We start from the raw sequence: 15,025 nt of genomic DNA, 5'->3' as shown, positions 1-15,025 counted from the left end.
AGAAGATTGATATGGCAGAGAGCTTATGTATGACAATAGTATAAATTATTGTTGAGATGTTAAGAAAATGTGTAAAAGTACCATAGCAGTCCCTTTACTATATCCATGATTACATTTTGGTCCTTCTACCAAAGAAAAATGACAATCTAATCCCTATATAATTTAAATTTGAAGAGTTTTTTTTTTCATAATTTTTAATTTTTAATTATGATTTTTAAAATTTTTTAAAGATTTTTTAAAATATTTCTTGACATGACATATAAGATAAAATAGCTCCATTTCAAATTGAGAACCTTATAACGTATATATAAAACACCAAAATCAACACTTAACATTAACAGCATAATTTTAACGGAGGGACTATTTTGCTCCATCAAACGTACAATGATCAATTTGCTTATTTTTTATGTGGATGGACCATAATGCAAATTGAGGCATATAATATAAGGACTATATGATACTTTTACCAATGTAGTATAATTGTGAAATGGATGGTTGAGTTAATATTACGAGTAAATTGATGGGTTAATATTTGATATATTGGTAGTTTATTTTTTTTTCACAATCAATCTTAAAAAATTATCATTTGTTTTTTTTTGACACTTGTCAATCTTTAAACTCAGTTTGTGGAGTATAAAAATTCGTTATCAAATCTTTTCCCATAAATTGATATTAAAAAAATGTAAATAGATTAAAAATAAACTATAATATTAAAAATAAATAATAATAATAATAATAATAATAATAATGAGAAATAGAAAGTTGAACATGTAAAATCACGCGCCTTACTCACTTCCTCCCTCGCATTTATAAAAGCCAACCTTTCTCACAGACTTGCATTCACTCCCTCGGTCCACCCTTTCAGTATTTCTCTTTTTCTTGAATAAGTGAATTCAATTTCATCCTAAAAGAAAAAAGGAATTCCTTCAGTATTTGCTATCGGTACTTGTCCTCCTTTTTTTGTCGAAACATATAAGAAATATATTCAACGGAATAATTATTTCTTGTGATACCTAATATTTTTCTTCATTTAATGTTTTTGAACCCTGAGCATATTGCAGTTGATAATTTTGCAGTCTTGAGATGAAGTTATTTAAATTGGGGGAAAACATATATAGTTGGAGTGATGTTTGGTTTGTGTATTGGTAGGTGAAGAAGCAAAGTAAAAGAAAATGTGGAAGCTGAAGATAGCAGAAGATGGTCCATGGCTAAGCACAGTGAACAATCACATTGGAAGACAGCATTGGGAGTTCGACCCAGATGCAGGAAGCCCCGAGGAACGAGCCCATGTGGAGAACCTTCGGCTTCAATTCACCAACAATCGATTTCGACTCAAACAAAGTTCTGATCTCTTACTGAGAATGCAGGTAATTTATTTATTTAACCTCCAATCTTTCATCTTTGGATTATAACCTTATCAACAAAGTAAGAGGCTTCTTGTTTAGAGTTTTTTTTTTTTTTAATAATCTTAATTTTATCATTTCTCACTCATTTATATTCTTCGTCTTCTTTGACGGCAACCGTGGCGTTTTTCTCCATCAGTGTTAAAAGACTTTTCCAATTTTCATAAAATAGTCATTTTATGTCAAAAAGCAAATCAACTGCTTATGTAGAAGACATAATTTTCATCATATATATAAGTTTTATAAATATGGTAATATACAATCAATGGTTTTTTCTGAAAAGAAAATAGGTGTTCATGACAAAGTGGACCAAGGCTTGATTACAGACTCGTTTTCGGGTCAGCCTGACTTCCATTTTCATTATATATTAATGGGAAAAAGATGAATAACTCTAAAGAGTAAATACAATGACAGATATTTCATTTATAATTTTTTATATACTATAACCTTGTAAGCTTTTTATTTTTCATCCATGATTTATGTGATATTTAATCATAAGATAATCTAAATTTGAAGAATTCCATGAATTTGAGTTAAGAAATTAATGCTACTTGGCAATTTTGATTGTGATATTTCTGTGGGGTTATAAAATTCGCTTTCATTTCTAATAACACCATTAATTAATAATAAAATAATATAAAATAAATATAACTAAATTTATTTTTAAAAATAATTATAATTAAAATTGTTAAACATCAAACCCGCAAAAATTTGAAAAAATATAATTATAATTCATATTTAAATAAATTTAAAGTCCCACAATATTTTTATTTTACACAAATTATGCAACAACTAGATGATATGAATAAAAATAGGCAAGAAGGATTAAAGCAATCGCAATTCACCTTTGAGTACATCAATTTTCAATTAAAGGCTCCTTCGTCGGTTCCCTTCTTTTACTACAGGTTTCTATTGAAGTTCTGCCATATCTATCTTACTATAAACTTATCTTATTATATCATCTTTCAACTGACAATTGCTTGTTTTTTTTTTTTTAATAAAATAGCTCTTTTTTTTACTATAAAAATCTACTCATATTTCACTTAAAAAATATACTAATGTTTTTCCTTTGAGTTTGATAATTTTTTTTTCAATTTTGCCATTAAACTTGGATTCTATTTTTTTTTTAAATTTGATAATGTTCAACTCGTTTTCGGGCCAGTCTGACTTCTATTAAAATATAATGATGTGGTACTATAAAATTGTGTCATATCATCATTTATTTATTTTTATTTTGTGTATATTTTAGATTTTGTATAAAAAATTAAAAATTTATATGCCACATCATCACATCTTAATTATTTTTTAAGAGATATAAATTTAAAAAGATCAAATTAAGAAAAATTTTCAAATTTCGAGATTAGTGAATATATCAAATTTGAATTTTTAGGATATGGAGGAACTTTTAATTAAGAAGTGGGAACGAGTCAAAGTTGAGTTTTAGATGAAAGGAACAAATTAAATACAACTTTGCTGTTATGGGACCCAAGTTATTTGGTGATCAAAATTAGGGTGGAAGTTAGAAATTTTTTTAGGGGGTGAAATTAAATTATAAATTTTACGATAATAAAAATGTAATTTCACTATTTGAATATTCTATTTTTTATAAATTTTAAAGAATTAAATAAAAAATTTATCATTTTTAGGAGGGTTAAAATGTAATTTTACCTTTATTAATTTAAAATTTTAAAAGGCCTAAATGAAAAAATTTTTATTTTAAGAAGGACTAGACCTTACCAGCCCCTTAATACGACCCTGATCAAAATAGATAAATCTATAGGCAGACTGATTTATTGATAAAACGTATTTAAACAATAAATTTAGTTGGAAGAATTACAAAATTTTATTTTATGAAATCTTATCTCTGAAATTTGAATGAATCTCCGTAGAAAGTAAGCGGAATATCCTATGTATTGTAAGCACAAAACTTGCAATTGTTCCGTTCTGGGTTGTCCAATTTGAGGAACATAATGATAGAGAAACATATAAGAAATCAGTTACGGTTAAAAGAGCTAACCAACTGTCCACAAGTGAAGTGGCATTATTTGCAACGCAGGATCTAGTGAGGCTGCATATATATATTATAAATGAAATGATTTTACATCTTTTTTAATATTATTAATATTTTAATAATTTATTTGTCACTTTACATGTTCCATTTATATAGATCATGCATATTAAATTTATTAACTATATATTAATATAGACTATTTTAGATCGATATGATAGAGATATCATATTAGTTAAAAATTTTACATGTATAAAGTACAAATGTCTTCATGAAATGTGACAGTTGAATTGTTAAAATATTAATCATATAAAAAGTTATAAAATTGTGTAAAATCATAAATTTTTACACAATACATATAATATGATTCACCTAGAACATAATTATGTAATAAATTATTAAAAAATTAATATAAATGTCAAATATAACTTAGCTCAAATAGTACAGTTTCTAGTCAAGATAATAATATCTTAAGTTTAAGTATTCTGATTTTCATTTATATGCATGTATTTTTTTATATTTATCGAAATATAAAAAATATTGAAATAATATTTATTACTTTATAAAAAAAACATTTAATAATTTTTCAACTAAATAAAAATTTGATTGATGAGTACAAAACATACAATACTATTGTTGTTACTTCCTAAGAATTCGTTCTATTTCCCTCTCTATTCATTTCTTTTAGACTTAAAAAAGAGGGTGTAAAATTCCCTTCAACTTAAAAAAAAAAACATTTAAGTTTCTATTTTTTTACTTAATTGGATACTTGAAATATCAAAATGCATCAAAAATGCCTTTTAATCATTAATTTTAATAGTTAATTGTTAAATTTAACAATCTCTAGTCTTTTTCTTTTCAATTAAAATTGTAACGTGTCATGCCGTGATTGTGACACACGACGAAAAAAATCAATAAAAGTTATAAAAAATTATTAAATATTTATAATTTTTTACGTTTATTTTCTAATTTTTAATAAAATTTAAATATTCTTTTATAAATTTTTATTGATGTTTTTGCCACTTGCCATACCCACACATGATAGTTTTAATTGATAAATGAACAAAAAAAAACTAAAGACTTAATTATTTTTCTTATTAAGCTTTTCTTTTATCACAACTTATTTATGATTTGAGAAGTGATGTTTGTAGAGTATAACATGTCAAACTTAGGTTTTGAAGATTAAATTTATTTTACCATATAATAAATTTAAAATTACGTTAAATTATGAGGTCTAGTGTGGTGGTTGTTTATCTCATTTTTAGTCATGAAGTGGGGGTTCAATCTTCATCTATGAGAATAAAACACATTTCATTATTACTAATTTATCTTTTTAAAGAGTACCTATGACCAAAATAATAATCAGGATTTTGAAAAAAATTAAAGCTGATTTTTATTTAATGAAAGATATAATAGATGCATGCAGTTGGTAAGCAAATTAGGAATGAGAGTCGGCAGTTGATCCCCAGTTCTCGACAAGCACCAACAAGGTTAAGCTTGGTCAACCCATAAATATAATTTTTTTGTTTCTTTGAATATTAAAAAAAAAAAGTGAACAAAAACAAAGGGCATCTTCAGTCACCTCCAATATCCGCAAGTTGGGAATCTAGGAATCAAAATTCACCTACGTAACTTTCATAAATCCCTTTTATTTCTTATATAAAGATAAAGTAAACAAAAAGTCCACAAAATCATTATATTTTATTTTATATTTGTCCTACTAGGCAATTAACATTTTACTCTAATCTTGGATTTCCCTAGATTCAAAACATAAGCTACATAGGCCTCCAAAAATGAAGAATATATCAAAGCGAACGCTGTTTTAAATTAATTTATACATTAATTTGTTTAATTTATTGATGACTTGGAATATTTCATATGCGTTTGCAGCTTAGGAAAGAAAATCCATGCGGGCCGATTCCACCGGCTGTGAAAGTGGAGGAGGATGAGGAGGTGACGGAGGAAGGCATAACAATTACACTTAGAAGGGCTATCAGCTTCTATTCTTCTCTTCAAGTTCATGATGGTCACTGGCCTGCTGAAAACGCTGGTCCTTTGTTCTTCCTCCCCCCTTTGGTAAATTACCACCACTACTAGGACAAGGGCCGCCTCCAAACCCAATTCTTCGTTTAATATTTCTATTAATTTGGCAAAAATGCTTGTTAAGCAACAAATAAAAAATAGAAAAAACTAATATTTTAAAAGGGAATAATTTAGAATCATCTTTAGACATTAATAAAATAATATCACATCACTACCTTTTAAAGATATAATAATAGTATTATTATAATACACCCATGACCTTTCACATATGATATCTTTTTTTAACTTAATTTAACTATAATTAAAATTAGGGTGTGTATGATAATTTTCATTTCATTGGAAATGAAAATTTTCATCATTTAATGATTTAGATGATAACTATTTTGATTTTTACTTAATATAAAATTTTCAACAAAAAAAAGTTAGAATAAGATAAATAGGTAGGTTGTTACGTAAAAAATATTTAAGTGAATTTTGTTTTATTAAAAGTTGAAATAAATTATTTTTCATCTTAAACTATCTAAAATAATATAAAATATTATATTAATAAGATTAAAATTAAAAATAAATAATCTTTTAAAAATCAATATTTACTTTTATCAAACAATATATTTATATTCAATACTTATATATAATAATTTACTACATAATTTTTAATATAAATTCAACACTTATAAAGTTTAGTAATAAAAATTCAGTACTTCAATTTTTAATTTATGAAACGCACCCTTATTTAAAAATAATTTTTTTATAAAATAAAAAAACATGTTTTTTCTTATAATGTTTTAATGTTGTCAAATAATTCTTTCTCTTTCTCTTTCTCTTTTTAATTTTCTATTTCAAAGTTTTATTTTTTAATTAAATACAAAAGTTTGATAACACCATTAAAAGTGGTTATAATTTTCAATTTTCAGCTTTTTGCTAAAGGTTTTTTTTAAAAAATTTTAGTTGGGATTTCAATTTTTTTTATTTTCAATTTTCAATTTATGAATTTTATCAGTTTTATTTTTAATTATCGATTTTAGCATTTTCAAATTTCAATTGTTTTTTTTTTGGCATATTAGTTTCATCGTGTTTGCTTTTATATATATATATATATAAGTTTTAATTAATTTTAAAGTAAGTTAACTAAAGTTAAAAAAAATATTATATATAAATGAATGTATAATGATATTTGTATGAATTTAAAATGATATGATACTATCTGGCTAAAAATTTATATTTTAGAATAATTTTAATTTAAGTTATTCTAATGCACTTAACTTAGGTTTAAATTTTACTATTCAAACTTTGCCCGAATATTTTTTAATTTTATAATATATTTTTTTATGCATTACGTAGTTTATATAAAAAAATTAATATATAATATTATAAATTAAATATTAAAAATATGTTTAAATTTTAATAAAATTTATTAAAATACTAAATACTAACTATACATAATATTTTTAGATAATACGATTAAATCAAACATTTACAAATATTAGAAACTTGGATAAAATATAGGGCACTTATTTCGGATAGGACTAGGCTCATATAAAAATTTATGATGTTGCACTAAACATATGCCCAACCTAGCAAATGAACTAAGGTAGTTAGTATCGTATATGTGGATATATCGTTTTGGTCCTGATCTTAGTACGTATCGATATTAGTGTGTTTCGGTGTAATGTTTCGAGTTTATTGATATTTTTTAAATATTTTGCACATATATAAATTTATAATTTAATTTATAATTTCTTTATAAATTATATATTATACATGCAAATATATTTATATGTAAATATAAGTTTTAAAATTATTAATTCTGTTCAATAAATTAATTTAATAACTGTATTTTAATTTTAAATGTAATTATAGAAAAATTAAAAATAATTATGATAAAAAATTAAAAGTCATTTAAAATATTAAAATTTTACATCAGCTAGAACAATCTACATATATAAGTCAGTATAGGCTGAAATGGGTCGAAACACACTAACACAATAGAAACGCACATAAATTTTTATAGGAGCAGAACATGAATTACTTAATACCAATTTAGAACCAAAGCGGTACATATTGACTAATACTGTACGATACTAACTACCATGCGATGAACACTTCTACTACCCAGTTTTTCATTTTCATTTTTATTTATTCTCTAATTATCAATGAAAATTTTACAATTATTATTTTATCTTACAATATTGCTATTGAAAATAAATAGGTAATGGCGCTGTATGTTATTGGGAACCTCAATGCAGTATTATCTCTTGAACATCAGAAAGAAATCATTCGTTACATCTATAATCATCAGGTAGAGTATTGAGATTCAAATAAAGAAACTTATAAACCAACTGTTTCTATACTGTGGAATATTAAAAGCACAAAATCCTTATTCTTTCCATTTCCCTCTTGAACAAAATAAGTAACAAAATTGCATATCATGAACTTCATGTAGAGTTTATTTCGAATTGCAGAATGAAGATGGAGGTTGGGGACTACACATTGAGGGTCATAGTACAATGTTTGGAACTGCATTAAGCTATATTACCTTAAGGTTGCTGGGAGAGGGGATTGAAGATGATGAGGAAATGGCTGTTTCTAAAGGTCGAAAATGGATACTTGACCATGGTGGTCTAGTGGCGATTCCGTCTTGGGGAAAGTTCTGGGTCACGGTACATATTATATGGCCAGCTTTTATAACTTAAATGCAAAGTTAAACATTCAATTCCAAAGTAGTGTTATCTATGTTGAATACAGGTACTTGGAGTGTATGAATGGGCCGGTTGCAATCCTATGCCTCCAGAATTTTGGCTTCTACCTAACCTCTTTCCAATCCATCCAGGTTTTCCTAATATATTTTAATTCTTGACTTAATATATTATATGAGCATGAGTATGTTTCCGACGCTACCAAGTGATCCTATATTGATGAAATGCAGGCAAAATGTTATGTTACTGTCGATTAGTTTACATGCCAATGTCATACTTATATGGGAAGAGATTTGTTGGTCCAATCACTAGTTTGATTAAACAAATAAGGCAAGAGCTATACAATCAACCTTACCATGAAATAAACTGGAATGCAGCTCGAAACACTGTTGCCAAGGTGCTTTTCCTTTTAGGGAATGTTTAATCTTACTTATTATTTTTTATTGGCATAATCATCTATTTGGCACTTCAATTTTACAAAAAAAAGTTAATTTAACCTTTTATTTAATTTTTCATTTTTGAACCATTAAACTTGCATTATTTGTGCAGATCACTCCAAATTTGATGGAAGTTAACATCTTCTAACTTTGCTTATATGTCAGCCCACCTGTATTGTATTTTATATTAGTAATTAATTAATTATTAAAAAATTAAAAAGAAAAAAATATTTTTTATAATTTTATTCATTTTAATAATTTTTAATTAACTGATGTATTTTGGGGTAATTTAACAAATAATATAAATTTAAAGATTAGAAGAGAAAACTTATGTTGGCTTCATAGTTAAAGATGTTCATAGCTCTTAAGTGTGACATAGGTTCAAGTCGTGCTAGTTGAAAAATTAATAAAATGATTTAAAAAAAATAAACAACAAATAAATGATTATGAGATTTTGAGTTTGATCGATATATATGTATCCAAATACTAAACTTCATATGGGTTTTGTTTCAGGAGGATCTTTACTATGCACATCCTCCTATTCAAGATCTAACATGGGGTCTTCTCTACCATGTCGGCGAACCATTATTAACACGATGGCCATTCTCTATGTTGAGAGATAAGGCAATGAAAGTTGCAATCCAACATGTACATTATGAAGATGAGAACAGCAGATACCTCTGTATTGGGTGTGTAGAAAAGGTATTATGTCTAATAGCCTGTTGGGTTGAAGACCCAAACTCAGAAGCATATAAGCGTCACTTAGCAAGATTGCCAGATTACTATTGGATTGCAGAAGATGGATTGAAAATGCAGGTTAAAGATCAATCCCATGTTTTAGGAATTGAGAAATTTGTATATAATATTTTGTTAATTCCAACGGTACTTATGATAAACAATATTGATATACCAGTTCCCTTTATATTATGCAGACTTTCGGCTGTCAAATGTGGGATGCAGCTTTTGCTATTCAGGCTATCATGTCGAGTGATCTAAGTGAGGAATATGGTTCAACTCTTCGCAAGGCACATGACTTTCTAAAAGCTTCACAGGTTAACTCTTTAGTTTCCAATATTGTTTTGCATTAGCAGTGGCCATCTGAACCTAGAAATGTAGCTTAATCAACTAAATGATATTATCTTCAAAGGTACGAGAAAACCCTTCTGGCAACTTCTCAGCTATGTACCGACATATATCAAAAGGTTCATGGACTTTCTCTACACAAGATCATGGCTGGCAAGTCTCTGATTGTACTGCAGAAGGGTTAAAGGTAATAATCAAACCCCACCAGTTATACAAGTAATGCCATGTTTTTCTTGATTTTTGGTAAAGATGAATATACAAGTATTGGAAATGTGTTATCTACTACAGTGTTCACTTTTGTTTTCACAAATGCCAACTAACCTTGTTGGAGAAAAACTGGAAACTGGGAGATTCTACGACGCTGTTAATGTCATATTTTCCCTACAAGTAAGAACCCAATGTTAAGGACATTTCACTTAAGATGCAAATAATGAGTAGCCATCCAATTTTTGTTAGAATCAAGTCCTAATAATGAACATTTTTTAACCTTTAATGTAGAGCAACAATGGCGGTTTCCCGGCCTGGGAGCCTCAAAGAGCTTATGGTTGGCTAGAGGTAATTCATCTGGCATCATTTACCCACTTCATTTTTTTTACTGCTTTAAAATCATACCATATTTCTAACAACTACTTTTTTTCCTTTCCATAGAAATTCAATCCTACTGAGTTCTTTGAAGACACTCTCATAGAAAGAGAGTAAGCATTCTTCAGTGCAATTGCTTTTAGCCAATAATATTAGTATTTACTCCAACATTCATACTTTCTCCACTCTAGGTATGTAGAATGTACTTCTTCAGCAATTCAAGCTCTTTCTCTCTTTCGAAAACTACATCCCAAGCATCGAAGGGTCGACATCGATCGTTGCATAGCAAAGGGGATTCAATACATTGAAGATACACAAAATCCAGATGGTTCATGGTAGACTATACCTTATATTCTCAATATAATCAATGATGATGTCTATGATTCAAAAAGAACAATCATATATATATGATAGTATGATGAAACAGGTATGGTTGTTGGGGAATTTGCTACACTTATGGAACATGGTTTGCAGTGGAAGGGTTGGCAGCCTGCGGTAAAAACTACCAGAACAGTCCTTCAATGCGTAAAGCTTGTGAGTTTTTATTGTCAAAGCAGTTGCAGAACGGTGCATGGGGGGAGAGCTACCTCTCTAGCCAAAACAAGGCATGAACAATCAGCCTACCTTTTCAATATACATACAATCTATGTTGCTTTGAGTCTTCATTTTTCTTAAAGTACCTTAACCCATATGGATATAACTTGCAAAAACCCTTTAAAGAAAAATTTTAAAAAATCTGATCTTACCATTGTCAAAATGTTAATCCCTTATTTGATACTCATACTCGGTAGCAAATAATCTAAAATAGAACAAATGGATGCATAATTGAATGTTATAAACAGCAAATACTTCAGTTCTCAATTCCATTTATAGGTATATACCAACTTGGAGGGAAATCGTGCAAATTTAGTCCAAACAGCATGGGCATTGTTATCCCTCATTGATGCCGGACAGGTGAGTCTGAAGTACTTAAAGTTTTATTCTATGTCACTTTGACTACATTTTTCTAAAGTTACTTATATCTGACACATGAGTATGGGTCTATGACCCCTAAGGATCTTCCAAATACATAAAAAAAATGGAAAATCTGACTATACCCATGTAAAGCACTTACCTGTATGCAACACATCTGAATTCGTATAACATAGATTTTAACCATTCAAACATTCATGATTCAGTGCAAAATTTAGAAAATCTAACTAAATCATGAAGTTTGTTCACCCTTTATACGCTTAAACAAATCAACTGTTGCTTTTCCAACTTGAAATCATCAAAGAATAATAGAGCTTTTCTTGCTGAATTGCCTTACTTTAACTGGATATCCATCTATAAAGCCAGCTCTTAAGTAATGTTCCATCGTGTTGTAGGCTGATGTGGATCCTACACCAATTCATCGTGGAATAAAGGTCCTGATTAATTCACAGATGGAAGATGGCGACTTCCCTCAACAGGTAAAAATATGAATCATCATTTTCTTATCTGTGTTCGAGACTTATGTTTGAACATGAATATGAAGATATGATCTCTAAAATTTCTCCATATACATGGAAAAAATTCACCACACCATTCTAAATATACACCCATTTTTAAGAGTCACATTTTATTCTGAGCAGCAGAAGTCTTAAGGATCTTAATGATTGTTTTCAATAGGAAATTACAGGAGTATTTATGAGAAATTGCTCACTGCATTACTCCTCATTCCGAAACATCTTTCCCATATGGGCGCTTGGAGAATATCGTCGGCAGATTCTATTTGCATGAATTTGGTTCATCTTCAGCAATACGACGATAATATGTAAAATATCTCAAAAAAATGGACAAATGCATCGTCCTGTTTATTCTTCTGTTAAATTTACGCCAATGATTTATAGGTTTTTTTACTTGTCTTTGAGATTGTAAAATGTGTCCTCTCAAGGTGTTCTTCAAACTAGTCCATCTATCCCTCCAATGCGAAGATGCTGGTGTTAAGAGGCAACAGCAAGCTGGTTTCAGCTTGCTTGGACAGCAAGTGTCGAGCCTTGCTGAATAAACAAACTCGAAAAGAAACAGAAATAAAGCTTGCAAGTGGAAAAACAGAAAAACAAGAGAGAGTTTGAATGAAAAACAAACTGAAAGTTTTTCATTAACATTGAACAAGGCATTGAGCCATTACATATATTAGCTAACATGTAATACAAACAAGTAATTACCTAATCAACTACCTAACTCCACTAATTTGTCTTGAAACTTACAAAAAATAGCTTCATCATATTGCTATGCTGATTTTCAATCAATCAACATCAAAATTACATCAAAATATTTATCTACTTAGTTCAACATGAACTAGATTACAAAATAATTAAAATACAACTAAAACACAACAAGTAATTCGACAACTTCAAGCTCCAGCTTCTGAACATCATGGCTCAACTGCTTGCTGCCTTTTCTTTTTGCATGGCCACCTTTGCATGGGGACTAATCTCATCACTCCTCTTTAGTTGCCATGCTAGTGACACCTAGTTCCTTCTTTAATTTTATAAACCTTGACACGTTTAAAGCTTTGGTAAAAATGTCAGCAATTTGCTCCTCCGAATTGTAATGAACCAGCTCGATTTCATGAGCTTGTTCCATCTCTCTTATAACATGTAAATTAATGTTAAAGTGCTTCGTTCTGCAATGGAAGATGGGATTCTTTGCAATTGCAGCAGCAGATTTGTTGTCATAGTAAATCTCTGTTGCTTCTTCTTGGTTTTGGTTTAAATCAGCCAAGATTTTTCTAAGCCATATGGCTTGATTCACAGTAGATGCAACAGCAACATATTCAGCTTCTGCTGTTGATTGTGCCACTAGACTCTGCTTCTTAGAACTCCAGCAAAACATGCCTGAGCCAAGGCTAAATGCATATCCAGATGTGCTCCTCATGTCATCACATGATCCAGCCCAATCACTATCGACATAGCCTATTAGCTTCATGTTTTCAGCTCTTTTGAACATCACACCATGGTTAATGGTGCCTTTGATGTACCTCAGCACTCGTTTAGCTGCTTGAAAATGCTGATTATTGCAGCAATTCATGTATCTGGATAGCACACTAACTGCAAACATAATATCGGGCCTTGTTGCAGTCAAATATAGTAGACTACCAATGAGACTTTTGTACATAGTCTCACAAACTGGTTCACCAATTTCCTGCCTCGATAGTTTCATTCCAACAACCATTGGTGTGCTTGTTGGCTTGCAGTTCTTCATTGAGAACTTGTTTAAGACCTTTATAGCGAAGGAACTCTGGCTGAGAAAGATTCCAGTTCCATTTTGTTTTACTTCCATTCCTAGGAAGTAGTTCATTCTGCCTAAATCAGACATCTCGAACATTTTCATCATTTTCTTCTTGAAATCATGCAGCATATTTTTGTCTCCTCCAGTTACTAACAAATCATCAACATAGAGTGACAAGATAAGTTGAGTCTCAGCTTGATTTTTCTTCACATACAATGTTGGTTCACTGGCACTTCTCTCGAATTCCAAACTGAGCAAGTAGGAATCAATTCGAGCATACCAGGCTCGAGGGGCCTGTTTCAGGCCATACAAGGCCTTTTTCAATCTGTAGACCATGTGTTCTTTGCCAGTGACTACAAACCCTTGAGGCTGCTCAATGTAAATCTCTTCTTCTAGGAAGCCATTGAGGAATGCAGACTTCACATCCAGCTGATGAATGATCCATTGATTTTGAGCAGCCAAAGCAACTATCATTCTGACCGTGTCAAGTCTGGCTACTGGTGCAAAGGTCTCGAAGTAGTCCAGGCCATACCTTTGGCTAAAACCTTTGACAACAAGCCTGGCCTTCAGTTTGTTCAAACTGCCATCTGCATTTTGTTTTGCTCGATAGACCCATTTCACTCCAATGGTCTTCTTTCCAGCTGGCTTATCAACCAGCTCTCATGTTTGATTCTTTTGAATCATATTGATTTCATCAAGCATAGCTTGTTTCCAGCCTTCATCTGCCTTAGCCTCTTCAAAACTGCTAGGTTCTGCTATAGCAACCTGTGCCCTTTCATAAATCTCATCTAGGGGCCTTGTGCCTCTTACAGGCACATTATCAACATCCATCTCAGGACCAAGCTGCTCGAGTTCAGCTTGACCAGGCATCAGGTCTTCTGAAGTAGCTTCTAGTTCATTCTTTTCCCAATTCCAGCAAGCTTTTTCATCAAATATGGCATCTCTGCTCACTTGGACTTTGCTTGTCAAGGGATCCAGAACCCTGTAACCCTTCTTGACTGAGCTATAACCCACCAGGACACCTGGTTGAGCCCTTTCAGATAGCTTGTCCCTCTTTGCTGCTGGTATTTGTGCATAACACAGGCAACCAAACACCTTCAGGTGTTCCAGGGAAGGCTTGAATCCAAACCAAGCCTCGAAAGGTGCCTTGGATGCAAGAGCTTTGGTAGGAAGCCTATTTTGAAGGTAGACAGCAGTGTTTACTGCCTCAGCCCACATGGTCTTGGGCAATTTCTTCTCAAACAGGAGACATCTGGCCATATCCATCAGACTTCTGTTCTTTCTTTCAGCTACCCCATTCTGCTGAGGTGTGTAGGCATTTGTAAGCTGGTGTTTGATGCCAGCATCATTGCAAATAGCTTGAAACTGAGTTGAAGTGTACTCAATGCCATTGTCTAACCTTATCGATTTCAGCTTGCAACCTGTTTCTGTCTCAACAGCCATTTTAAACTTCACAAACACTTGAGCTACCTCAGACTTGTGTTTCAGAAAGAAAATCCAGCAAAACCTTGTAAAGTC

General features: G+C 30.4%; 1 protein-coding gene across 2 annotated transcripts; it reads left to right on the top strand.

The window, feature by feature from the left end:
• The first annotated feature begins 803 nt into the window (after positions 1-803).
• Positions 804-12,132, top strand: LOC107901998 (lupeol synthase). Of its 2 annotated transcripts, XM_041095860.1 has the most exons (18): positions 804-942; positions 1,150-1,367; positions 5,302-5,487; positions 7,664-7,753; positions 7,917-8,114; positions 8,200-8,284; positions 8,381-8,547; positions 9,101-9,403; positions 9,520-9,639; positions 9,735-9,857; positions 9,959-10,057; positions 10,169-10,225; positions 10,319-10,365; positions 10,444-10,587; positions 10,680-10,857; positions 11,126-11,206; positions 11,620-11,703; positions 11,903-12,132. In XM_041095860.1, the coding sequence occupies exons 2-18, from the start codon at positions 1,173-1,175 to the stop codon at positions 12,011-12,013; spliced, it is 2,268 nt and encodes a 755-aa protein (XP_040951794.1). In that variant the 5' UTR covers positions 804-942; positions 1,150-1,172; the 3' UTR covers positions 12,014-12,132. The 2 variants fall into 2 exon arrangements, with proteins under 2 accessions (XP_040951794.1, XP_040951795.1); XM_041095861.1 differs by lacking the exon at positions 9,959-10,057.
• The last annotated feature ends 2,893 nt before the right edge of the window (positions 12,133-15,025 follow it).

The sequence above is a fragment of the Gossypium hirsutum genome, chromosome D06, assembly GCF_007990345.1.
Source record: "Gossypium hirsutum isolate 1008001.06 chromosome D06, Gossypium_hirsutum_v2.1, whole genome shotgun sequence".
In the NCBI taxonomy this organism is placed as follows: Eukaryota; Viridiplantae; Streptophyta; class Magnoliopsida; order Malvales; family Malvaceae; genus Gossypium; species Gossypium hirsutum.
Note: the sequence above shows the minus strand (reverse complement) of the source record. Positions and strands in the feature narration are given on the sequence as shown.

Coding starts and splice junctions, on each gene's coding strand:
- LOC107901998 (XM_041095860.1), top strand. CDS start 1,173: ATGTGGAAGCTGAAGATAGCAGAAGATGGTCCATGGCTAAGCACAGTG. Junction 7,754..7,916: donor GTTACATCTATAATCATCAG/GTAGAGTATTGA, acceptor TTCGAATTGCAG/AATGAAGATGGAGGTTGGGG. Junction 9,858..9,958: donor GTACTGCAGAAGGGTTAAAG/GTAATAATCAAA, acceptor TATCTACTACAG/TGTTCACTTTTGTTTTCACA.